The sequence below is a fragment of the Folsomia candida genome, unplaced genomic scaffold, assembly GCF_002217175.1.
Source record: "Folsomia candida strain VU population unplaced genomic scaffold, ASM221717v1 Fcan01_Sc008, whole genome shotgun sequence".
NCBI lineage: Eukaryota > Metazoa > Arthropoda > Collembola > Entomobryomorpha > Isotomidae > Folsomia > Folsomia candida.
Genome location: NW_019091200.1, coordinates 4,261,853 through 4,287,174, shown reverse-complemented (window position 1 = coordinate 4,287,174; position 25,322 = coordinate 4,261,853). Strand labels below are relative to the sequence as shown.

Here is a 25,322-nt window from a genome sequence, read left to right as displayed (position 1 = left end):
TAAATAACTAATTATTATGATGTAACGATTATGTTTATGTCACTAAATTATCATGTTGAGATGTATTTGCGTTACTTATTAAGCCGCATTTATACTTCACCTCTTGCTAACTTGCATCATATTTAGTTAATTGGCCCAAGTTGGTACGACTTGGATGTACCGATTTTATTCATATTATAATATTCATAGAGTAAATTTTTACGTTTTCCTTGCCTCGAAATTGTAACCTATTGGACATGGGCGTACTTACATAAAGCATGTGATTGATTTGAGGGGGTGTGGTGCCCCATGATAGTCAAAGCGCGTTCGTTAATTATATCACGGGCAAATCTTGAGGGTTAATAAGACAGGGGTAATTTTTTTGCTAAAATTGACCACATGCTTTACGTACAGTAATAATTTTTGGCCATAAAAAAACATGTATATTTTTATAAAAATATTCAAATTTTATAAATAAATGATATAAATGTTGAAGTTAATTACTTCTATTAATTTATTTTTGCATGTTGATCTCATTTTATTAAAATACAGACATCTATAACTTACGCATCTTTATTGACGTTTAAATCGCTAAATTAAACCAGTAAAATAATTTCGCTTTTCAACTTTGACAAAAGTCCAATTGCATTTTTGTGAATTAATTTTAGAATCGCTAATGATCCTGCCAACAGTATCTGTAATACAAGTGAATCGTAATGATTTTTTTATCAAAATTCCATCAACTTTTTCAAGCTTGGGAACACTAAGGTTTCACAGACGAATTACTTATCTAATTAAATGCAGATTCGAAAATTGCAATTGCTAAATAACACAATTTTGTCCAATTATGTAAGTTTTGGAGATCCATGATTTTATTTGCAAATTTGACCCTAAACTATTCCGTATTTCAAGGTCATGATAAATTTTTATATTACTAAATATTGCCAATATCGAATAAACACAGATTCATGAAAATTTTAAAATAAGCTGCAAAATTAGCGTTACACTGTTTGTAACCTTTTTTACAAAGGTAGCAAATTAATTTTTCAAAATTACCAAGTACGGCGTGAATGTCTCGCTCGTGTAAAATTTAATTTATCCAATGCTGGAATTTTTCACGCGAATTAGTCATGAAAGAAATAAAAAAACTTGTTAAATTTTCTGTCATCACTTGAAAAATTTATTTTTCAAAAACATTCCTACTACGACGAATAAAAATACGAAATCTATCGCTAGCGTGGTGTAGTAATAGTCTGTGGAGACGAGGCCACGTATGCTGTCCGCCATCGGGACGGCAAAGCAAATTACGAGGGTCACCATCACAATGGCGTTCGTATAAGTCCAAATGGTTTTCATGTCATCCTGTAAAGCAAAAATAAAATTCAGAATTAAAAAATCACAAATTTCACCAAAATCCTGGAACAAGTAATACCTTTATTTTTACAATTTATTCTAAAATTTCTGTAAATTTAATTTTTGACGAGAAACATTTACATTTCATTCCAAATAATCGAACCATAGGTAAAATTTGTTCGGATTGACGTATCCTATTAACGCAAATGTTCTGTTCAAAATTAACAAATTCTATAAAACTGAAAGATTGCACATGTCACAATTTAATAATTGGACATCTCACATTAAACCACGTTTATGTTAATCCGTAACATTTTTAAAATGCCAGAATTTAAATACATAACGGATTTGGTCAATAAAAATTGAATCTTTTTGAAACATAATAAAAAAATCTGGTCAACTTAAAATCCACTAAAAATCAATCACGTCCTTTATACACGGCTTATTCGTGATAACGAATTTCTAAAAACTCAAATTTTAAGTTTCCTTTTCACCTTAAAAAATAGAAACGCTGAGGAAATCGTTTGCGCAAATCCTGCCACCATAGCGGTCGCACTGCATCCTACGATTTTATCCCCCACGGATGATCCGGTCGTTTTGGCATAGTCATCAATTACCAAACTGCAACTGATTATTACGGCCACGCCCAAAATCTAAAGAAAAATTACATATTTTCTTCACTCAAATTCACAAAAGTAATTGTTGTTTGCATGTTTGTAATCCAGTAAATAAAGGTTTCGATACAATTTTTTAACAATCTAACTTTCGTAATCCTTGTGCAAAATTTGTACAAACTTTTGCAATTTTGCGAATTTTACTGGATTACAATTATATTATCCGCGTGAATTAATTAGTGAATTTGTATCCTCACCGCAAAGAAAATTCCCAAGGGGACCGAGTCTCTCGACAAAAGCCCCACCGCCAAGAAGAGCAGAATCCAATTGATCCCAACAACGGCAAAGAACGCATCTTCCTGTGAACGTCCCAACAATCCGTCCTCTTTGTCCGCCAGCAGGATTGTCCAGCAAATTATGTACAACAGAATTAGCCCGATTTGCGTATAAATCCATGTTTGCTTCACATTCGACTGTATGTATACGAAAAAGAGAAAATTATCATATAAAGAAATGCACTCTAATTTTTGTAATCTATGTAAAAATCTTGATTCTCATCACAAACTGTTCCTAACTGATTTATAAAATAAAGTGCAGCAGATTTTGCAACCTGATTTGCCTTCGCAATGTTGGCAAAATTTTGTAAATTTTTGTAAGCTATAAAAGTATTATATCCTCATTAGCTTTATATTGTTTGAATTGACTCAATTTAAATAAATATGCTTTATTGTGACGTCGTTAGTTATAATTCAGGAATTTATAAAAAATATCTCAACCACGAGGTGGGATTAGTTTTCGTAAGATGCAATATTTTGGCAAAATTGTTACGATTATATAATCTAACTGGTAAAATTGTTAGTAAAGTTGGTACAATTTAAAGAAGGTAGTAAACTTGGAAGTAGTCCAAATTTATAGACTCCAAAATACTTAAGGCAATTGGTACAATCAGCAAAATTGTTCAAACCTGGTAACCTACCTTAAAATACATCAAAACCGAGGAAATGGTTTGTATAGCGGCGCCAATTATGACCGCCGACGTACATCCGACCGGTTTATCCTTTGCCGACCAACTGCTCTTATGCACCCATTCATCCAAAAGTAAACTCGCCGCAACTATCGTGCCCACGCCGGCAACCTGATAAAACCAAGCACAATTACACCCCCTCAATAACTTGGTAACAAATTGTCAATGCTTTGTTTGTAGCCAAACTATGAAATATTTTTCTCCAAATTCAGCTACAACCAATCAATTTTTCACTTCATGTGCATAGTTCAAAAAAGCATTACCGTAAAAAATACTGCGATTTGAGACAGCGAAATATTTATCGTTATCGCCGAACCAACCATTCTCACTAAATATGGTTTAAAAACTCGGTAACAAAAATCGTGACCGATTGCATTGACAAAATATGAAGGTCTACCGCATTGGTAACAATTTACCACAGAACGGTTACGATAATTTCTGCGGAATTTTTCACCTCAGAATTGTGTTACCATTCGAATGGTAACACGGAATGCATTCCGTGGTCACTCATCACCGACGCGGTAGAACTTCATACTTTTTAGTATGCAAATTCCTGCACTCGGTCACAATTTTGTTACCAAATTATTTTCAGGTTACTAAATAAAACTAAAAAAAAACTTATTAAATCCCGATCCGTGATCAGATCACTGGTTCGTTTCGTACTTTTTCAACATCACTGACACAGAAGAGCAGGATGTAACTTGCTTGTTTTTTTGCAGGTGAGATAAGGTAAATTTATCATTATGCATAACTATGTAACTACACACAGACGGAGAGTCAAGTGGTAGGTTAAATTTAGAGTGGACAAAATACACGGCAGTTCATTACAAAGATAAATGTGGACATGAATGCAAAAAAAGGTGACATAATATTTAGCGCATAATTGACCAGGTGAATGCGTAACTGCAATTAATTGAAAATTAACAACATTTTATCGCTTTTATGAAAAATTCTGCCCACATTTTCTACAATATTTACGAAATATTAAATAAACTAAGCATTTTATCTATTTTATTGTATTTACTTATGTAAGTGAGTAATCCAATTAACGAGACGACCTTCAAAGGAGTGTTGCTGTATTTTTCGTGTTGTTCAAATAAATAAATTCCATCCTGATGAGACCCTCATCCTGCCCGGCTTATCATCAGTTCTTTATTTATTTATGCCCGTCCTCGTAAAATGTACTTGTATTTGTATGCATTTCAATATAACGTTAGTTTAATGATGTGTATCAAAGTATAATAAAAACGCGTCAATTATGTAAGCTGTAGCTGCATTTTAATCTCGTTGGGATTATAACCGAAAAATTTTGGGATTTCCCAACGTAAAATGGAATTTATATTGTGGTAAATGGTAATCAATGCACAGAACCCAGTCCCCAGAGTTTTAGTAATAAATGTTACCAGAGTTTTGCCATTGTTATCAGGTTCGAAAAATGTTGCCGGTTTTATCAATAATTTACGAAATAGTTACAATTTGACTGTTTTCGGTTAAACCATGACCAGGTTTACAGCTTGACAGGTTTACCAATGATTTTTACTCGTTTGATTAATAATAAAATTTGATATATAGTATTAAGTAACTTCATTACAAATTTAAATGCCATCTTATATTTATAAGATATTGTATTCATTCAGGAAATATGATAACCGGCATCTTTCTATCACATTATACAATTTTTTTAAATTATTACCGAATTGACAGAGATATTAGTACTTTTAAATTTCGCACAATCCTTATAACGTCTACACAGCTTGCAAACATTACCAATTACGATGCACAATCAAGCTACAAATCTACCTCGATTTTTTTCATATTTTACAGTTCTCTTTATTCTGTAAAATGCATACATATATCATTTTATAAATGTTACATAGTTTATTTCGTTAAAAACAAATTAGTGAATCATTCTCGAAAATCTTGTAGTAGATTGTAGCAATGAATTCAAAACAGAATTTCTCGATTACTAAAAAAAACATTACCAAATTATAAAATTTGAATACCACTAACCCAATAAGTTTTAAGGATTAATACCAGTAGATTTTAATATTCAATCTGATTCTGAATCTGAGGTGAGGACTACAAACTTCGATAACTTGCTATCTAGTCGCATGTCGTGTCGTGTATGGACCATGAAGACGTTGGTGTTTGATGTCCAATCGATGTTGTTTGTGCGAAATTGGTGAGTCCTGGATGTAATTACATCATTCGGAAAGGATGTTGAGGGCGATGATGGAATTAACCTGTCGTAAATATGTATAAAACATAATAAATATGAAAATATATGCAAATTTCAATGTATTTCAAAACTCTAAAGGTTAGTTTAGATGCAACCACCTTTCTAATAATTCGTGTCCCTGAATCGCCAACTCGTCATCGACATAAGTCATTTGGCAATTCATTCAAACGATCCTGTGAACTTAATAGCTTTCACTTTTAGGCCGCCGCCTCCTTGGAAGCTACTGGATCCTCCCATGATCTGGTTGTTATTGTTATCGCAAGATTCGATTAATTTTCTAATCATGCTGAAACTTGGTCCAGATAGGCCGGCTGACCTCTATTTCTCCATGATTAGGACCTGAGCTACGATCCCGGATGTATTTTTGGGAATTTTTATCGGCATACATTTACTACGCAAAGAATATCATTATGCATTTTTATAAATGTAATAAACAATCAACTCTTTCTACGAAATAAATTATATACACAAGTACAACTCACCTTCTTTCGTTTGTGCATTCTGACTTTGCAAATCAAAATCCACATTTGTGCCATTCTTTAAATCAGTGACGAATATTTGAATCCCGTCAAATGTGACCGTGCAAAAGTCCAAGGCTACTTTTAACCTGCACTTGACCGACATTTTATTCATAGTAAGCTTATTAATTGTTGCGATTTGTGTTGTGGACACCCGAGACATCAGGCTAAAAAACCAACAAATCATGTTGACTTATTAATTTAAGATACATAATTATTACCAGCTTTGAACGATCCCTTTGCAATAATTTATATAATACGATTCTTTCTACACATTTTGTTGATGTGCAAATTGTACATCAATAAATTCTTTATATAGTTTTGCACAGTGCAATACAAAAAATCAATACGAAATACAACGTGATATTAAAAACATTTATATTTTACCTTTCATTCACGTTTACTTTCCACTCGTTTTTTTCTGGTCAACCTACCTTCACCTTCTCAGACCTCAATGAATCAGTCAACCGATTAATACTTTTGATTAATTAATCATTAAGTCAATGCCGACTGCCGAGAAAGTATTTAAAAGCCAAACAAAATGAGTTTATGTTTACTTCAACTGCAATTGTTTTGGAGATTACAAACGCTGCGCTTGCCGGGTTTGCCAGGTTCACTTTCTCCGGCTTAAGACCTCTTCCATGTAAATAATTTGTCTCAAGTTGTCCGTCTCAAATGTTTCCTGTAAAAACATTAACAAAAATTAATATAAACCAGGCCAAAAAAGTCCAGGTATTACTTATCAAAGTTTACAACAGGAAAAGAAGTACATAGTGTTAAGCGCTCGATAACTTACCACGGCCAAGGGGACCGTAGGAAAAAATTACCTTTAGCTTCTCTCAATCTCAAGTTTAATGCAGTCAATAATTGATTTAAGGAAAATAAGAAAATATGAAAATCAAAGTTAACTAACACTAACAAAGAGTAATTGCCTTGAAACTTATATTTCCTTTTCCTTAGTCAAACCTATTTCTTTATTTCTAAATAAGATAAATATGAAAATAATAAAATGGCGTTAAATTTTAACATTAAAAAAATTGCTTCTGACGATAAGACATGTTACGTATGAATTTGAATAATTTAAATGTTATCGTCTTTACACAATTTCATATTGGAATTTTTTTGTCAAGTATGTAAAACTCTATAAACATGATTTTCGCATTGAGTTTCCCAAATTTTTCTAAATTTTTTCCAAATTTTTTGTAAACTTCAAAAACACAAAAATTGTAACCCATTTCATTCCATCCCCTTAATTGAGACATCACGAAGTCACAACCGAACTCAAGCCATGGGTCGACGACAAGCTCCCTTATCCGACTGATTGCCTGCCTTCCATTACACAACGGTTGACACTTAACCCCGTGCTGTGCGAGGAGACGGACAGCATGAAATTCACGGCTGGAGAGGCAACGAAATCATTTTTATTGCCTCATTGTTGTCCATCCCATTGTTGGCAAGAAGTCGTTCCCACAGGCAGCAAATTCACGACCCATCCGATACACGAGATGGACCGAGATCTGTCCTCATGACAAGTGACGGACGGCAGAAGGCTGGACATTTGAGCAATAAAGAGAGATTCATGACACTACTTTGACCGACCTTTATGGTTTTCGGTGGAGATTTTGAGGTTGTGATTATTTGGAGAAATTTGTTCCACGTTTTTGGGAAATATTGACATTATGCGACGCCAGTATAAATTTGTGTTATTAATTTGTTTAAAAGGAAGCTTAAAACAAGATTCCTGGGCGTTATATTCTCGATTTGATTTTAACCTCCAAATATGTAAATATCGTGACAAGAAGTCATTACCCGTTAAAGTTTGGCGTATTAATAACTAGCTGATAGCATTCGGCACTCTTCTTTTGAATAACATAACCTGACCAGGGTTTCGTTTCGAAACAGTTTATCTTATATTGTATAAAATGCACGAGAAGTATAAAAAAAGTGATCTGGACGAAAGAAAAATCTCGATAATTCACCAATTACACCCACTTTCTTCAACCACAGAGAAGTTAGAATTTCAAACCAGTTTTCTCAATTCTGGAGAATGCATGAATAACAAAAGATATGTAAACAAGCTCTTGACTTTCAAAATTCTGCTTATTTATAAATCTGTTTTTTTATTTCTTTTAAATACTTATTACACAGTACAAGTAAATAAATTTGCAAAAATTCGTATAATTTGCAATGTCTTTTTAAACTTGTCCCTGTACGATCCTCACCAGAAGTTGGGCTTGATCTAGCAAGACTTGGGTTTGGTTTAGAAGGACATCTATATTGTTTGCGGCATCTGGAGCTTTCTCATTTTGCATCACTGAAACATGAAAAAAGTAAGAAATTTTAAAATGTCTTGTGTTGCAGTAAAAAATTGGTAACAAAATTGTCACCGAATGTCCTACATTTGTCACGCAACGGTACAAATAATTGTGAGTAAAATTCAAATTTACTAACACATCGGATACCCGATGGGTAACAGATTTGATTTGAATGGAAAATTATTATTACCAGACGGTAAGAACGCACCAATATTATAGAATTTCACTCGTAGGCAATTTTGTTACAATTTATTTTTGATGTGAACAGATTATGTACTTACAATCATCTCCTTCTTCGTTTGTTTCCAGAGGATCAGCATCCCCATCAGTTTCTCCATATGAAACTGAAATGAAACCGAAAACTAAGACGGTAAATAGTATGAGAAGCAGCGAGCTGTTAAAGTGTCTCATTTTGGCTTTGTTTTTTAAGCTAATAAATCATTTTATCATGTGGATGGGGGTGGGGGTGGGGGTGGATTTGATGGGGGTGGGGGTGGATTTAGGTGGGGGTGGGGGTGGATTTAGGTGGGGGTGGGGGTGGATTTGGGTGGGGGTGGTTTTATAAATGCCGAGGATTTTGGGAGTGTGTGGTGCGGTCTTTAATTTTATTACGTCACATTTTTCATGGGCTCTGTCATTTCCCTTTTGTTTTCAGGTTGGGATTTTATGTCCATTTTTTACCCAGTTTTTGAGACTTCCTCTCGTCTCGGGAAATAGAAATCGCTCTATTTTTTGGGAGGCGACGAGTGCTTCGATTTTTTTAGGTAGATTTGCGTGTGGTGTGTGGATGGATGGGATGTAAAAGTTTTATGTGCTTATTTTTGTGTTTGTTTCTTAAAGAAATAGTGAAATCTGACCTGAAACAAAGGAGTGTTTGAGATAGAATATTTGTAATGCGAGCAGATGGGTAACGAGAAGAAAGAATTATGAAAAAATGGAGGATTATGAGTTGAAATTGTCATAAATAATATGACAATGTGTTTCTCTTGCTGAGAAAGCTTCGAATTAAAAATTTGTCAAATCCGGTAAATCCCTTTTTTTATAGATTTCCGAAAACTAAAAAATAATTTTGTACTTTTAACTAAATTAATTAAAACTCGATATTATTTGTAATTATCACGTTTAACATAATTTAGTGCTAATCAATTTAATCAAGTGGTTTTTACAGTTTGAAATTAGATTTCACAAAAAAGGTCTGTCTCTTGCTTAGTAATATTTTTGTTCGGACACGAGCCAGCATTTTACTTATTTTTACTAACACCACCGTTAAATTGGGTACAATTATTGCAATAAAAGTTTATAAAGAGACCAAGTAAGTTGGTTGAATTATCGTGGACTGGATTCTGGACAGCTTGCTAACTTCGGCAAAAATCGGATTGGAAAGGCAAACCAAAACCCTCATAAAAATTTACCACTGCGCCCCACCCAGTAATTTTCAAACAGTGTTGTATTCTATTCCAAATTCTGTAACTGTTTCTTCCTTTGTGTTTTCGAATTGGATTTGGGTTGTAAAATTATTATGAAACTCATCCAGATGGTAAACTCGGAACAGCATTGCACAATAAGATTCGTTGTCATCCTAAACAGTGTGTTACCATACTCTAAATAATGTGGTAACAAAGTGTCACCGGAAGGAAATTAGGTATAACCTGGTCTACTATATTTCGTAATATGTTGCTACCGTTTTTCCAAGAATTTTCACTTCAATCAAATCCAAATTCATTACCAATTTATGACAGCCTCCAACCAATTCGATAAAAAAAATTATGTCTAAACTTGGTAATATGTTTGTTACTGGATTATTTAGAGTGCCCTTTAACAAGACCTTGGATTAGGTCAACGGGTCGAAATGACATAAGAAATCGTGTCGTAAAATCGGTTTATTGCTCCAAGAAATTAAAGGAAGTCACCCTTGGGACGAGTGACACATTTTACAACGTCAAACCCAAGATTTCTCTCAATTCGAGGGTCTGAAAATTATAGGACGATTCAATTGGAAGCATAAACTTGTTGGCGTGTTGTTTGTGGTTTGGATTAGTGCAATCATTTGAATCCCTCCTCCTCGGTTTTACAGAGTAATTTATTTATTTATTTACATCTTCACAAGTCCAACAGCGAGATTTGCTATTAAGGTGAAATCCCACTCGTATAAAATTCTCGTCAAAATTAGTACACTATTTTATACAGAAAAACCAACATTTTTCAACAAAACTCAAGAACCTATTTTGTTATTTATAATTAAGCAATTTCTAATGTTTAATAAACGTCGACCAATTTAAGCAGTTCTGTATACTATGTTTTAATTAAAATAATTAAATATACTGGCTCAAATTTTGCATTTCTGTCGAATTATACGAAAACTAATAATTATACGAAAACTAATAAAATTATACGAAAAATTCTATTGACTTCAAAAAAAATTGCAGCCATTTCAAATATCTTCCTGCAATTTTCATCTCCAAAAATAAGAATATGAAATAAATATCTCGATTTTTCACCTTCCCATTTTTCACTTCCAGTTGATTGCATTTTCATAATGAAATATGAAGAGGTACTATCCCCGTACTTCGGCTTTGCACCTCATTTGCATAAATCTGCTCGCACAAGTTCTTGTAGCCGTCGCCCACACTATTTTGAATGACGCGTGCGGGAACTGGTGTAAACATGTGGTTTTTAGTAAACATGCACAACGAAATAATTTGTACATTATAAAATTGTAAAAATTTAAATACCTAATTGCAAATAGTAATACTGTCACCATGAGCATTAGGAGAGTAACAAGAGTTAATAAACCGTCAAAAAATATATCTGGAGTAGTAAAAAACGTGCACGAGTTTGTGCAAACTTTACAAAATTACTTTAAATACAATGTGAAAGTGTTAAACCAGTTCAAGCTAGAAAATGTAGCAAAAAAAGTGGCAGGGTTGTGTAACGTTTCAAAACGAACAGTGCACACAATTATGAAGAACGCGAGTAATAAAGAGAATAACAAAGAAATTCAAACTGATAATACACCAAGGAAACCACTTTATCAATGTGATGAGTTTTCGACCTCAATGATTCGTCGTGTTACTCAAGACTTCTATTCACGTAAAGAATATCCAAGTGCGAACTCCCTCTGGCAAACATGTCGCAATAATGAATATTTTCCTAAAATTAGCGAATCATTGTTTCGAAAGTGGCTGGTGACAAAATGTAGCTTCAAATATCGACTAATAAATAAAAAACCTGTTTATCTTGAACGCACGGACATAGTTGCCCAAAGAGAAAACTACCTTAGGAAAATTCGGCAATATAGAGCAGAAAATAGAAAAATTTATTTCTCCGACGAGACGTGGGCTTCTCCCGATAATACGAGAAAATATTGCTGGGAAATGCTGCTAACAAACCGTGAACGGCAAGAAATGGACCAGTTTTGGAGTGGCATGATTTTGCAGGACATGAATAACTGGACAGGTCTGATCTTTATTTCATTGTACTAAAGTAAACCTCGTGTTAGCAGAATCTAACTATAACATATTTAAACGTTTTTATTCAGGAGGATTTCTGGTAAAATCTGGAAACGGCAGAGTCATCATTAACCACATAGGATCCGAGGATGGGTTTCTGACGGATGGGGACGATATTTTTATTTCAAAAAAGGACGTTAAAGATTATCACGGTAATATGGACCATGTCAGATATTTGACGTGGTTTGAAAAGATCCTGAGTCTCGTGCCACCAAAATCGGTCTTAGTTCTAGATCAGGCTCCCTACCACCGCAAAAGGGTACATTTTGAATTCAATGTTGTAATTTCAAAATCGTAGTAAGATTGTTTTACTATAGGTTGAAGGAACGCTAATGCCGAACATGGCCTGGCTGAAGCAGAAAATTGTTGATTGGGTTGTTCAACATGACATTCGTCTGCCCGAAGGAGTTGAAAGTTTCCATAAACTTACCAAATCATCACTAATCGAACTGGCAAAATCAAAACCCGTGAAACCCAAATTTATCGTGGAGAAACTTGCAGAAGAAAGCAACAAGGATATAAAAATACTCTGGCTTCCACCTGCTCACTGCGAGTTTAACCCGATTGAATTAATCTGGGCAATTGTCAAGGGCTATATCGCTAAACATAATCCAGGCAATAATTTGAACGGAATATATGAATTGTCGAAGAAAGCGGTATCAAATATAACACCTGAAATGTGGAGGAATTGCGTCCATCATTCTATAAAATATGAAGACAAAATGTGGGAAAGGGATAGATTGATGGACAATTTCTTAGATTCACCTGCAACGAACTTGATGACGCCCATAATTATTCCTATTCGTGAAGATGACTCATCAGACTCAGAATATCATACTGAATCTGATGATTTGGAAAGCGAGGACGGGGACTTAGAATTTTTCGATAGCTAATTTCAATATGTAAGTCACTAGCTCACCACCAACATTATTCACTACAAAAATATTAGTAATAATCTATTACCCAATATTAATTGATGATGTACATATGTAGGTGAAGGAAGATACGAAACAGTTGCAAATCGTGGCCAATTATCATTCTTACAGTGCTACTTCCTTTCGCATCACTCTCTGGGAAGGCGATGGTGGTCAATTATAGTTGACAGTAATGTCATTTAGTTAAATAAGTTTAATGATTAAATTTTGCTGGACACGTGCAATTTGCTTCCATGGTGGTGCTCATGATCTGAAAAAGTCTTAGGTAACTAATTAAAGTATAATATGAACATATCGTGTTTTGATTTCTAAATATTTAATCCCTGATGATGACACGAGTGCAGTATCGAAAACTTGGGAAATAAATTCAATTTCTTCCTTCAATCATGTCATCTTCTCTTTAAATTATAATACGAATGTGTTTATCTCTTCTCTTGTAAATTATCTGCATTTAATATGATACATATCCATATATCCGTCATCGTTTTACTAAATAGCTTACCATATTTGATACGTGCATTCCGTAGTTAAAAATCTTACATTTCATGTACACATTCGTGGAAGTCATAGAGTCTCACTTGTCCCCATCTCGGGCGACGGCTACAAGAACTTGTGCGAGCAGATTTATGCAAATGAGGTGCAAAGCCGAAGTACGGGGATAGTAGGTAATTCGTTCACAACATTTTACTCTTCTGGCAGCTAAAATCTCACATTTCATTAAACATTTACTTGAGCAGAGCAGTCCTCACATTTCTTTCAGTCTCACCAGCAGCCCCAACCTTTTTTTAATTTTCAAGGGTTTCGGTTAAATTTCTGAGTGAAAAAAAAAGCCTGAAGAAGTTGTCAGGTTGGATAATTTAAGAAAATGTTCGCATCGATGTCCACATTTTTTTACATGGTCACTTTGGTACATACTTTTTAGCTTTACCGGGATTTTTGTTTTCTAAAATATGATGGACGAAATGAACCGCAACAAATCTAATAATTTCTTCGAATTATGTTTATTCCAAATTATTATGTTTTGGTGGTTGGTAATTCAAAAGGACATGACAAATTGTCAAGCGGATACATATATCCACAAATGAAAGATGAAGGTTAATTCCATAATTGAAAAATTGATGCTATAATTCTAAAAAGTCATGCAAAACAATTTCACATAATACAGACGACGGGTTATGATAATAGTTCGTAAAAAATATGCTATTTCGCACATTTTAGCAATTGTACTGTAAAAATCCGATGAGAAAAATTTATGAATAAGTCCAAATTTCACCAATGTCTTACGGTCGAACGGTTCCCTTCAAGAAATCTCCTCAGCAGATGTGTCCCAGAAGAAGGCACGCTTTTTCCAGCCCATGTTACACAATAGTTAGCCCCTTACTTTTAATATAACGAATACATACTTTTACACAATGACGACAAATGACACGACCAAACCGTGACCAAGGAAAAATGTTCACTTATTCAAGAATTTTGTGTAAAGTGGGTCCTTGACAAAACAGAGATGAAGAATAAGCTCTGCGTAGAAGGGAGTAGTTTAAGAAGTGCAATAAAATCGAGACATGAAATGAAAACCGTTTCCTCTTCGTAACATCTTGTCCTCTCTTTTGTGCTCCAGTCCAGTCGCTATTTCAGTATTTGTTAGGTCACTAGACCAAAATACCAGACTATTTAAAAGTAAATGCATACAAATGCTTAGATGTCGTGCAGAAAGAATGTGGTCGCATCCATTTGACAGAGGTTATTGGGTGATCTCACACAACTACGCCATCAGCTCAACGTATATACTTAAATTCAATTGTTTGACAATAGTGTGGGCACACAAACTTGGTTAAAATGGAGAAAACTCGGCTAAAATCCTTTATGTATTACCCCAAAATGTAAGAAATGGGTCTTATTTTTGCGGCATTTATAAAACCACCCCCACCCCCATGGTTAAATGTCGTGCATAAAGGATGTGGTTTCATCCATTTTGAAGGAGATTATCATTTGATCTCAGGTATATCATCTTCTCTACGCAGTTAAGTTGCGGATCACACATGCAAACTTGGTTAAACTGGAAAAAATTGGGGTAATTTTTTTTATGCATGTAACGAACGTAAGAAGTGGGTCTTACTTTTGTACTTTATTTGGACTCAATGTCTCTTTATTTGTGTAACGACATGACAAATGACCAAAAGTGGGAACAGAATGAGAATGTGTAAACAGCTTCAATTTTGGAGTTCGTAACAGACGACAAATTCTGTTCTGACAAATATGAAAATCACGTTCAAATTTTTGTAAGATATGACAAATTTGTAATTGCATTGTAGGAATTTCTTAAAACAACTTAAACATACCCAAATATACAATGAACACTGAAAAACCGTACACCGTTCCAAACTTTCCAGTAATTATGCAAATGAAACTGAATATGCCCGATTTCTGTAATACTTAACAATTAGATAATTGACCAGACTACACATTTGGTTTCCAGCAAAGAACCAGTGGACATATTAATACTTAATAAGTAAATCCGGCATCATCAGAATTTATTAATCGATCATGGCCTGCATAATCTTTCAAAAACACTTAACCAATTTGTTTTCCCCACTTTGTGCTAATGACGCTTTTAATAAGTTAGTTACAAGTGACGATACTGAACACTTTAGTTCGTATTGTTTTCTCAGTACGCTGTCAATTTTAAAATTATTGTGATTACTTATATGATAATTATGCAGATCTATGTACATATATTTTTATTTGGCCTTAATCCATATCCAATGTTGGGACAGGTCACACATCTGCGTCAACATATACTTGAGATAAGAGAACCAATTGCATGCGACACTCGAGAGATTGATATCATTACGTCATCGTCAACCAGGTAAAATTTGCTATATAAACCTGGAGTAAAGGGTGAAACGGCATCCAAATATTCAGCTTGTATTAATCTTCCTGAAATCATACCTGAATATTAACTACATATATCCTCAAAATCGAATTTCTAAAAAATGGCACTTTTGAAACTTGTGCTTTGGTCTATGGCCGTGGTCGTATTTTCAGGCGTTGCTGTCCGTGCAGCAACACTGGGTGAGAAAAATTCAAATCAACGTTCGTAGAATCGCCAAAAATATACGATAATTTTTCATTTTTAACTCGATATTTCTTACAGATCGCCAAATCGAGTACCCTGAAATGCGAGTGATCGGAACAATTGGGAGCAAGACGTTTTACACGACCTTAAACTCCGTAATTAAACTTTCAATGAAATCACTGCCATTTAGAAATACTTGTTTTTCGTATAAAATAACACAAAACGTACTTTTCGTAGACGTTTCAAGTCAGGTGGGACGCAGCCAGGCAAATTTGTCGACAGTCGGGCATTCAATTCGCCATCTTCCAATCCGACGCCGAGTTTGATTTTGTTCGAGCTAACGTCGCCCCCTCATCACGTGAGTGACCATTTTGCTATTTAATTAGCATATTAATTTGGTACATAAATGGTGGAAATGGTGCTTAAAACTTTAATAAATATTAAATGTTTTAGAACTTTGGATTGACGCCAGCATGCGAGAAATGGAGACTCTGACCGGGAGGGCGGCGTTCGTTTATGGCGATGGTTCCGACGTGTCGACGAAGAACGTCATGATTCACCCCGCGAACTGGGTGTGCCTCTACTTTTCCGCCGACGACCACATTTTCTCAGGAATGTGCGCCGAACAAAGAGGAGTCCTCTGCCACATGAACAACGCTGATGGAACCAATTCCCAATAATTTCTTGCTTCATGCAATCTTTCAGACGACTTAAATTCAAAATTATATTAAAACAATTTACGATCAGTTAATAAAATGGCGGCGCTATAATCAATTTCATGCAATCAATTTTAGTCAGATCATATTGCTGATTTATTTACTCGCCATTTGTGTACGAATTTCGTTGTACATAATTTACAAATCAATACGCTTTCCCCATAAACACATGCCCTGTCCTAATTTTTTAATTTTAAAATTTAATTCGTCACGTAAACATCTCATTTTTCAATTGAGTACTGTTAAAAACGAGAAACTTACATTTTTAGTTGCCTAATTTTTCATTTTCAAATTTAATTTTTCACTTTAGTATCTCGTTTTCTATTAAGTATGAAAGTTAAAATTTACATATTTATTCAACTTTTATTAATTTTTTGAATGACTTTGCAGCCAATATATTTTTTTTTATAATATTTAGAAAAGGTCAAAATAAATAACCATAGATAAATAAAAATTTCGTTGCCCAGATTTCAAAATTACTTAAATACAAACATACTTAAATTCAAATTATATTTAAACAATTTAAAATCAGTTAATAAATTCAATTTCATGCAATTTAAGTCTGATTATGTTAATTATTTATTTATTTACTTCTTATTTGACTACGATGAAAATTTTGCTGTACATAATTTACAAAGCAATACATTTTCTTTATAATCACATTTCGCTTATAAATTTTTTTAATTTTTAAAATTTAATTTCTCGCGTAAACATTTCATTTTTAAACTGTATACGCAGGTTAAAAACGAGCAATTACATTTTTATTTAATTATGTAACTTTTTTGAATAACTTTGCCGTTGATATATAATTTGAGTAATATTTTAAAATGGCCAACCTAAAAAATGTAGATATAGTAAAGAGGGATTCTTTCTGCAATAAGGTTTATCACAATATTATTGACTCTCTACATAAGTATTTAATTTATTTGAGTAAATATGTAGTATATTTCATCTTTATTTTAATATGCCTAATTTAATGGTTATCCTTAACAATTAGTTGGGCAGCCTATCAAGTTTGCGGTGAAGAACTAATGGACACTTTAGTATCCATACTTCATAAAAGCATACATAAATTCGGCTTGATCACAACTTATGAATCGATCATACATAATCCATCAAAAATAAGTAAACAATTCATTTTTACCACTTTGTGCTAATGACGATATAAATCAATTAGATGTATAGAAATGAGATATATATGATGCATATTGTTTACGCAGGGGCTGTCAATTTAAAAATTAGGATGGCCACTAATGCAGATCGACATAATATATTCTCAAATTTACAAAAAGGGTCCACTTTCGCCATAAATATAATGTCTTAATTTTTTAATTTTAAAGTTTCATTTCTCCCGTTAACATATCATTTTTTCAATTGCGTACGCACGCAACTAACAATTTAGGTACGTTTTCATTTAACTTGCGGCAATTTTTTGATTGATTTTGCAGTTGATATATGATTTTAGAAATATTTTGACTACGCCTAGGAAACTGAATCTAGATAATGTACCTTTAATGCATGTATTCCATACAAAGTTTCAGATAAACTTGATGATTTAATAGGTATGAAGATTTTAATTTTAATTCCAGAAAGAAATTGACTAGGTTCGCTTATTTTTTTCAATGTTGTTTAAAGTTTTCTATTATCGATCCCAGCTTTCGCATCAAAAATCTTATTCCCAAAATACTTTCGACTCAACACTGTGTCACGTCACATCTCATTTTTTAATTGCATACTCACGCTGGTTGAAAACGAACAATTCACATTTTTATTTCATATTGTCAATTTTTTGAATGACTTTTCCGCTGATATGTGGTTTTGATAATATTTTTAATTGGCCTACCTAAACAATGTAGGTAAAATCGGTTTCCCTCTGAAATAAGTTTTATCACAAGTTTCAGATAAACTTTCTGATTTTAAAGTTACGAAGCTTTTAATTTTAATTCCGGAAAGAAATTGACTAGGTTCGCTTATTTTTTTTTCAATATTATTGAAAGTTTTCTCTTATCGATCCCAACCTTCGCATCAAAAATCTTATTCCCAAAATACTTTCCAAAATACTTTCGACTCGCTAAAATCCTTTATGTATTACCCCAAAACGTTAGAAACGGGTCTTATTTTTGTACTTTATTTGTGTTCGATGCTTCTTTATTTGTGTTCGATGCTTCTTTATTTGTGTAACGACATGACAAATGACCAAAAGTGGGGACAGGGTGAGAATGTGTAAACAGTTTCAATTTTGGAGTATGAATGTAACAGGAAGACGACTTATTTAGTTCTGACAAATATGAAAATCATGTTGAAATTTTAGATAAGTGCCAAGTTTGTAGTTGAATTTTACCAAAATAATCCAAATTATTTCAATTTCTTTGCAAAAACTTACTGTCTATTTCGACTAGTGGACACGTTAATACTTAATAAGTTTATTCCACTTATCACAATTTATTAATCGATCTGATCGATTATGCATGATCGATCGTTCGATCATGCACAATGTTTCAAAAACACGTAACCAACTTGTTTTTTCCATGTTGTGCTAATGACGCTGTAAATCAATTATATAGCTGCATGGAAATGACGATATTGAATACTTAATGCATATTGTTTACGTATGAAGCTGCCAATTTTAAAAATTAATATGACCACTGTTGCAGATCTACAAATATTCTCAAATTATTTGGCTTTAATCTATATCCACTGTTGGGACAGGTCACACATCTGCGTCAACATCTACTTGAGATAAGAGAACCAATTGCATGCGACTCTCTGAACACTGCCATCACTACGTTATCGCCAATCAGGTAAAATTGAGTATATAAACCTGGAGTAAAGGGTGAAAATGCATCCAAGTATTCACCTTGTCTCCTTCTTCCTGAAGCCAAAACTGAATATTAACTACGTACACAATTAAAACTGAATTTCTAAAAAATGGCATATTTGAAATTTGTGCTTTGCTCTTTAGCCGTGGTCATATTTTCAGGAGTTGCAGTCCATGCAGCAACATTGGGTAAGCAAAATTCAAAATAATCCATTTAGAATCTTTAAAAATCGTTACCATAATTTATAATTTTTCAATCAATAATACTTTTTACAGATCGCCAAATCGAGTACCCTGAAATGCGAGTGATCGGAACAATTGGGAGCAAGACGTTTTACACGACCTTAAACTCTGTAATTAAACTTTTAATGAAATCACCGCCACTCGGAAACACTGGTTTTTCATATAAATTAAAATGAAACGTACTTTTTGTAGACTTTTGCAGTCAGGTGGGACGCAGCCAGGCAAATTTGTCGACAGTCGGGCATTCAATTCGCCATCTTTCAATCCGACGCTGAGTTTGATTTTGTTCGAGCTAACGTTGCCCCCTCATCACGTGAGTGACTATATAGCTACATAATTTGCATACTGATTTGATACATAAATGCATACATAAATAGTGCTTTAAAATTGCACAAATCTGTAATATTTTAGAACTTTGGATTGACGCGAGCATGCGAGAAATGGAGACTCTGACTGGGAGGGCGGCCTTCGTTTACGGCGATGGTTCCGACGTGTCGACGAAGAACGTCATGATTTACCCTGCGAACTGGGTGTGCCTCTACTTCTCCGCGGATGACCACATTTTCTCAGGAATGTGCGCTGAACAAAGAGGAGTCCTCTGCCACATGAACAACGCTGATGGAACCAATTCCCAATAATTTCTTGCTTCATGCAACCTTTCAAACACAATTAAATTCAAAATTATACTATAACAATTTTCGATCAATGAATAAAATGACGGCGCAATAATCAATTTAAGTCTGATATGCTAATTATTTATTAATTTGTATACAATGAAAATTTCGCTGTACATAATTTATAAAGCAATACGCTCTCTCTATAATCACATGTCGCGTCTTAATTTTTCATTTTCAAATTTCATTTCTTTCGTGAAAATCTAATTTTTCAATTGCATACTCACGCTGGTTAAAAACGAACAATTTAAATTTTTATTTCATATTGTCAATTTTTTGAATGACTTTTCCGCTGATATGTGGTTTGGCTAATATTTTTAATTGGCCTACTTAAACAATGTAGGTAAAATCGGTTTCCGTGTGAAATAAGTTTTATCACAAGTTTCAGATAAATTTCTGATTTTAAAGTTACGAAGATTTTAACTTTAATTCCGGAAAGAAATTGACTAGGTTCGCTTATTTTTTTGTAAATATTATTGAACCTTTTCTCTTATCGATCCCAACCTTCGCATCAAAAATCTTATTCCCAAAATACTTTCGACCCAACACTACTGTGTCACGTCGCATTTTACTTTCACCCTTTAAGTGACATGTCTTTGCACCCAGGTCATACAAATCATTGTATGGCGACATCACAAATGACCAAAAGTGGGGCAGAGTGAGAATGTGTAAACTTTTTCAACTTTGGTATACTCAACAGACGACTAAATTAGCTCTGACAGGTGTGAAGATCAGGTTGAAATTTTAGTTATGTCAAATTCGTAGGTACTGACAGTACCTCCATACTTGTTCACATAAATGGATTAAATATATACATGACACCAACGGTCTCACAAGGGACACTCATGACCTGTCGTTTGAGTCCAGGGTGGCGACTATGTTTTTTAGAATCTGCTAGGACCCCAGATGAAGGATTCATTCATATTTCCGTGTAAAACTCATATTTGGCGTCATGGCGTGGCGCCAAATTCGCCAAATTTGAATGTTTTTATTTTTGAAACCGCCAGAACTTTTGAAATCCTGGACGGATTTTAAAAATTTTTGGCAAAAATCATGACAAGGAGTTAAACTTTCGTATTCCATGATATTTTTTTCCAAAATTATCGCTTTTAACTTTTCGAAAAATTTCGTAATTTTCTTAGAAATGGGGGTTCGTCGAAAAAATGCTAAAAATATCTCAAAAATTAGAAATTTTTTATTTTTATTTTTTTCTCAAAAATTTTGACTTTTGTGGTCATTTTAAGCATAAAATTTTGAAAATCCGACATAAACTACAAAAGTTATGAGGGTTTGAAATTGGTCGAAAATGCAAATTTCTAAGTTTGGCGCCACGCCATGGCGCCAAATATGAGTTTTACACGGAAATATGAATGAATCCTTCATCTGGGGTCCTAGTAGATTCAAAATAACATAGTGGGTACCCTGGACTCAAACGACAGGTCATGAGTGTCCCTTGTCAGATAAATAATTAAATACGTGTTTTTTTAATTTCATTTCTCAGGTTAACATCTCATTTTTGAATTTCTTACGCACGAAGACTACAAACTAGCAATTTACAATTTTGTTTAACTTGCGTTAATTTTTTGATTGACTTTGCAGTTGATATATAATTTTAGTAATATTTTGACTGAGGCAACGAAAATGAATCTAGGTACCGGATCCATCCTTAGATGCTCAGATAAACTTAATAATTTAATAGTTACGAAACTTGAATTGTCGATCAGGAAAGCAATTGACTTGGTGTGATTATTTATTTTTTTCAGTATTATTGAAACTGTTTTCTTATCGAGCCCTGCCTTCGCATCACAAATCTTATTCCCACAATACCTTCGCCTGGACATTCCTACATCACGTCACATTTTACTTTACCCTTTAAATGAAATGTCCTTGAACCCAGGTAAATAAATCATTGTGTAAAAACTTTGCCAAATGACCAAAATTGGGGCAAAGTGAGAATGTGTAAACAGTTTTAATCTTTGTGTTCGTATCAAATGACTTATTCAGAGTCTGAATTTCAGCCTGCATAAATTTGGTTTACAGCAAAGAACTAATTGACACTTTCATATGCAATAAGTAAATCTGACTTTATCGCAATTCATTAATCGATCATACCCAATTTTCAAACACATGCAACCAAATTGTTTTTTCCACTTTTTGCAAATGACGCTCTAAATAAATTTGTTACAAATGACGACATTGAACACGTTAGTTCGTATTGTTTACGCAGTAAGCTGTCAATTTTAAAATAATGATTACTACCACAGATCTACATATATTCTTAATTTATTTAGCTTTAATCTATATCCAATGTTGGGACAGGTTACACATCTGCGTCAACATCTACTTGAGATAAGAGATTGCATGCGACACTCTGAACACTGCCATCACTACGTCATCGTCAATAGGGTAAAATTTGGTATATAAACCTGGAGTAAAGGGGTGAAAATGCATCCAAGTATTCAGCTTGTCTAATCCTTGCTAAATATTAACTTCATACATAAATATACCATCAAAATCGAATTTCTAAAAAAATGGAACTTTTGAAACTTGTGCTTTGCTCTTTGGCCGTGGTCGCATTTTCAGGTGTTGCTGTCCACGCAGCAACATTGGGTAAGAATAACTCAAAATAATGCACGTATTTGTATGAAGAATCGTTAAAATATATGTACCATAATTTTTAATTCTTCAACCGATCAATATTTTTTACAGATCGCCAAATCGAGTATCCTGAAATGCGAGTGATCGGAACAATTGGGAGCAAGACATTCTACACGACCTTAAACTCCGTAATTAAACTTTCAATAAAATCACTGCCCTTAGGAAACACTGGTTTTCCATATAAAATAAAGTAAATTCACTTTTTGTAGACTTTTCAAGTGAGGTGGGACGCAGCCAGGCAAATTTGTCGACAGTCGGGCATTCAATTTGCCATCTTCCAATCCGACGCCGAGTTTGATTTTGTTCGAGCCAACGTTGGCCCCTCATCACGTGAGTGACGGTTTTGATACTTAATTTGCATACTAAGTATTTAATACGTGGTTGAAATTGAAATAGTGCTAAACAATTGAACAAATATTAAACATTTCAGAGCTCTGGATTGACGCCAGCATGCGAGAAATGGAGACTCTGACTGGCAGGGCGGCATTCGTTTATGGCGATGGTTCCGACGTGTCGACGAAAAACGTCATGATCCACCCCGCGAACTGGGTGTGCCTCTACTTTTCCGCCGACGACCACATTTTCTCGGGAATGTGCGCCGAACAAAGAGGAGTCCTCTGCCACATGAATAATGCAAATGGAACCAATTCCCAATAAATTCTTGCTTCATGCAATCTTTCAAACATACGTAAATTCAAAATTATCTTAAAACTATTTACGATCAGTTAATAAAATGGCGGCGCTATAATCAATTTCATGCAATTAATTCTGATGATGTGGTTTGTTTATTTACTCGACATTTGGAAACGATGAAAATTTCGCTGTACACAATTTACAAAGCAATACGCTTTCTCCATAAACCCATGTCCTGTATTAATTTTTTAATTTTAAAATTTAATTTCTCACATAAACATCTCATTTTTTAATAAAAACGAGCAACTTTTTTAGTTAACGTTATGTACCTTTTTTGAATGACTTTGCCGTTGATATATGATTTTACTAATATTCTGCATCGGCCAATTAAATAAATATAGATAGAGAGGATTTCTTTCTGTAATATATAAGTTTTATAACAAGTTGCAGATAAACTTTGCTGATTTTAAAGTTACGAAACTATAATTTTCACTCCTGCTGAAAGAAATTGACTACGCTTATTTTTTGTCAATATTATTGAAACTTTTCTCCTAACCTTCAAATCACGAATCTTATTCACTCCTTAAAAATAATTTGGACTCGACACGACTGTGTCACGTCACATTTTACTTTCTCCCTTTAAGTGACATGTCCTTACACACAGGTTTAGTAAATCACTGTGTGACTACATAACAAATGACCTAAAGTGGGGTAGAGTGAGAATATGTAAATAGTTTCAATTTTGGAGTATGCAGCAGAGGACGTATTTAGTTCAAATATGAAAATAGCGTCGAAATTTTAGTTATGCCATATTCGTACTTTACTGACATTACCTCGTTCACACTAATGGATTAAATATGTATCGTAATAAAAAAAAAATACAAAACAAATCTTAAATATTATTGACTCTCCGCACATCAGTATTTAATTTATATGAGTATATAGTATATTTCATCTTTATGCTGATTCGCCTAATTTAGTACTTATCAATTAGTTGGCTAGACTATTAAATTTGCAGTGAAGAAAGAACTAGGGGACACCTTAGTACTCATACTTCATAAAAGCATACATAAATCCGACTTCATCACAACTTATTAATCGACTAGCGTATAAGCCCGTCTACCGCCGGGCCATGAAATCTATACTATTAATGGGAATGACTGTCTGCATCAGCAAAGAAAGTTAACAAATATTATTTGAATGATTAATGTTGCAAATATAGGAATTCTTGAGGGTGGTAAGGTGGCATGCATAATCGTAAATTTGTTGCAACCGCCCATCGTTCCCAAAATAATTTTCTAACGAGGGAACCTCTTATAGTGCCCGGAGCTCCCAGCATAACCACTATGTACATTCGACGTAGATTTTAATACTACTCCGATGATGTGACAAAATTACCGTGTCAAAATGACATTTCGTCAAGTGGTGACGACTTTAGTGACGCGCCGAACGGTCACTTTCGCCCATGCTTTCAAAAGAGGAACGCTTTTCACCACTCGCTCCTCACTCATCTCACTTAAATCTCAACCCATTTACTCACAAGGGATTTTCCTATATCTTTACAATTTACGGATTTATTTGTGCCCTCTTCTCATTCACCATTTGGACAAATTCACAAGCATTGTCTTCAATATGTCTGCTGCTAATGTGAATATTGACCAGCTCTTGATACGTAAAATTGACACCGTCGACATCTTCTTCCTCCCATTTCTGTGAGACTCGTTGCGACAGACTTGCAGAAGCTTCCTCGACGTCTTCCTCATCTTCAGGATCCTCATGAAATTCATTTATTGCATCACTAATTAAATCGTATCCCTCGACATATGTGTCAATATCACAATCATAGTCAAATTCTAAAGCAATAGAAGATTCAAAGTCCGTATTTGAATTATTAACTAAATCTTCCACAAAACGCAAAACCCGGTCGACAATTTCAACATTGTTAACTGGAATTGATGAAGCGTTGAAATCTCCCGAATACCTGTCCTTGGCGATTTTAAGAACAGCCTCACAAATAG

The 25,322-nt window shown here is 34.0% G+C and overlaps 5 protein-coding genes and 2 long non-coding RNA genes across 9 annotated transcripts; 4 read left to right on the top strand and 3 right to left on the bottom strand.

Moving 5' to 3' along the window:
* Positions 1-1,136: 1,136 nt before the first annotated feature.
* On the bottom strand, positions 1,137-3,681 carry LOC110853394. Of its 2 annotated transcripts, XM_022101657.2 has the most exons (6): positions 3,549-3,681; positions 3,234-3,298; positions 2,923-3,081; positions 2,204-2,419; positions 1,827-1,985; positions 1,137-1,341 (listed from the first exon to the last, which is right to left on the bottom strand). In XM_022101657.2, exons 2-6 carry the CDS (start codon positions 3,291-3,293, stop codon positions 1,147-1,149), a joined length of 789 nt encoding a protein of 262 aa, XP_021957349.1. In that variant the 5' UTR covers positions 3,294-3,298; positions 3,549-3,681; the 3' UTR covers positions 1,137-1,146. The 2 variants fall into 2 exon arrangements, with proteins under 2 accessions (XP_021957349.1, XP_035710127.1); XM_035854234.1 differs by lacking the exon at positions 3,549-3,681 and having other exon boundaries at positions 3,234-3,510.
* Positions 3,682-4,786: 1,105 nt separating this feature from the next.
* Positions 4,787-6,591, bottom strand: LOC110853412. 2 transcript variants are annotated; one of them, XR_002548206.2, is made up of 5 exons: positions 6,115-6,591; positions 5,692-5,894; positions 5,308-5,600; positions 5,005-5,213; positions 4,787-4,936 (listed from the first exon to the last, which is right to left on the bottom strand). It is a non-coding gene; the product is annotated as an uncharacterized LOC110853412 (long non-coding RNA). The 2 variants fall into 2 exon arrangements; XR_004835490.1 differs by having other exon boundaries at positions 4,787-5,213; positions 6,115-6,590.
* Positions 6,592-7,837: 1,246 nt separating this feature from the next.
* LOC118436487 lies at positions 7,838-14,022 on the bottom strand. The gene is made up of 3 exons (XR_004835493.1): positions 13,771-14,022; positions 8,324-8,386; positions 7,838-8,041 (listed from the first exon to the last, which is right to left on the bottom strand). It is a non-coding gene; the product is annotated as an uncharacterized LOC118436487 (long non-coding RNA).
* LOC110853471 lies at positions 11,295-12,870 on the top strand. The gene is made up of 4 exons (XM_035854668.1): positions 11,295-11,498; positions 11,581-11,810; positions 11,869-12,453; positions 12,545-12,870. Exons 1-3 carry the CDS (start codon positions 11,417-11,419, stop codon positions 12,442-12,444), a joined length of 888 nt encoding a protein of 295 aa, XP_035710561.1. The 5' UTR covers positions 11,295-11,416; the 3' UTR covers positions 12,445-12,453; positions 12,545-12,870.
* A 1,373-nt stretch (positions 14,023-15,395) lies between the features above and the next one.
* LOC110853481 lies at positions 15,396-16,350 on the top strand. The gene is made up of 4 exons (XM_022101749.2): positions 15,396-15,558; positions 15,641-15,717; positions 15,800-15,920; positions 16,016-16,350. The coding sequence occupies exons 1-4, from the start codon at positions 15,480-15,482 to the stop codon at positions 16,240-16,242; spliced, it is 504 nt and encodes a 167-aa protein (XP_021957441.1). The 5' UTR covers positions 15,396-15,479; the 3' UTR covers positions 16,243-16,350.
* A 2,755-nt stretch (positions 16,351-19,105) lies between these two features.
* Positions 19,106-20,072, top strand: LOC110853507. Its single transcript, XM_022101784.2, has 4 exons — positions 19,106-19,285; positions 19,373-19,449; positions 19,532-19,652; positions 19,751-20,072. Exons 1-4 carry the CDS (start codon positions 19,207-19,209, stop codon positions 19,975-19,977), a joined length of 504 nt encoding a protein of 167 aa, XP_021957476.1. The 5' UTR covers positions 19,106-19,206; the 3' UTR covers positions 19,978-20,072.
* Positions 20,073-22,478: 2,406 nt separating this feature from the next.
* Positions 22,479-23,447, top strand: LOC110853514. Its single transcript, XM_022101789.2, has 4 exons — positions 22,479-22,623; positions 22,723-22,799; positions 22,881-23,001; positions 23,102-23,447. The coding sequence occupies exons 1-4, from the start codon at positions 22,545-22,547 to the stop codon at positions 23,326-23,328; spliced, it is 504 nt and encodes a 167-aa protein (XP_021957481.1). The 5' UTR covers positions 22,479-22,544; the 3' UTR covers positions 23,329-23,447.
* The last annotated feature ends 1,875 nt before the right edge of the window (positions 23,448-25,322 follow it).

Bases quoted from the DNA above. Each gene is read 5' to 3' on its own strand.
- LOC110853507 (XM_022101784.2), top strand. From the start codon at position 19,207: ATGGCATATTTGAAATTTGTGCTTTGCTCTTTAGCCGTGGTCATATTT. The intron at 19,286-19,372 runs GTAAGCAAAATT...TACTTTTTACAG, and splicing joins AGTCCATGCAGCAACATTGG to ATCGCCAAATCGAGTACCCT. The intron at 19,653-19,750 runs GTGAGTGACTAT...GTAATATTTTAG, and splicing joins TAACGTTGCCCCCTCATCAC to AACTTTGGATTGACGCGAGC.
- LOC110853394 (XM_022101657.2), bottom strand. From the start codon at position 3,293: ATGGTTGGTTCGGCGATAACGATAAATATTTCGCTGTCTCAAATCGCA. The intron at 3,082-3,233 runs GTAATGCTTTTT...TGGTTTTATCAG, and splicing joins AAATCGCAGTATTTTTTACG to GTTGCCGGCGTGGGCACGAT. The intron at 2,420-2,922 runs GTAGGTTACCAG...GTATACATACAG, and splicing joins CGGTTTTGATGTATTTTAAG to TCGAATGTGAAGCAAACATG.
- LOC110853514 (XM_022101789.2), top strand. From the start codon at position 22,545: ATGGAACTTTTGAAACTTGTGCTTTGCTCTTTGGCCGTGGTCGCATTT. The intron at 22,624-22,722 runs GTAAGAATAACT...TATTTTTTACAG, and splicing joins TGTCCACGCAGCAACATTGG to ATCGCCAAATCGAGTATCCT. The intron at 23,002-23,101 runs GTGAGTGACGGT...TAAACATTTCAG, and splicing joins CAACGTTGGCCCCTCATCAC to AGCTCTGGATTGACGCCAGC.
- LOC110853471 (XM_035854668.1), top strand. From the start codon at position 11,417: ATGCTGCTAACAAACCGTGAACGGCAAGAAATGGACCAGTTTTGGAGT. The intron at 11,499-11,580 runs GTCTGATCTTTA...GTTTTTATTCAG, and splicing joins GGACATGAATAACTGGACAG to GAGGATTTCTGGTAAAATCT. The intron at 11,811-11,868 runs GTACATTTTGAA...GTTTTACTATAG, and splicing joins CTCCCTACCACCGCAAAAGG to GTTGAAGGAACGCTAATGCC.
- LOC110853481 (XM_022101749.2), top strand. From the start codon at position 15,480: ATGGCACTTTTGAAACTTGTGCTTTGGTCTATGGCCGTGGTCGTATTT. The intron at 15,559-15,640 runs GTGAGAAAAATT...TATTTCTTACAG, and splicing joins TGTCCGTGCAGCAACACTGG to ATCGCCAAATCGAGTACCCT. The intron at 15,718-15,799 runs GTAATTAAACTT...TACTTTTCGTAG, and splicing joins TTTACACGACCTTAAACTCC to ACGTTTCAAGTCAGGTGGGA.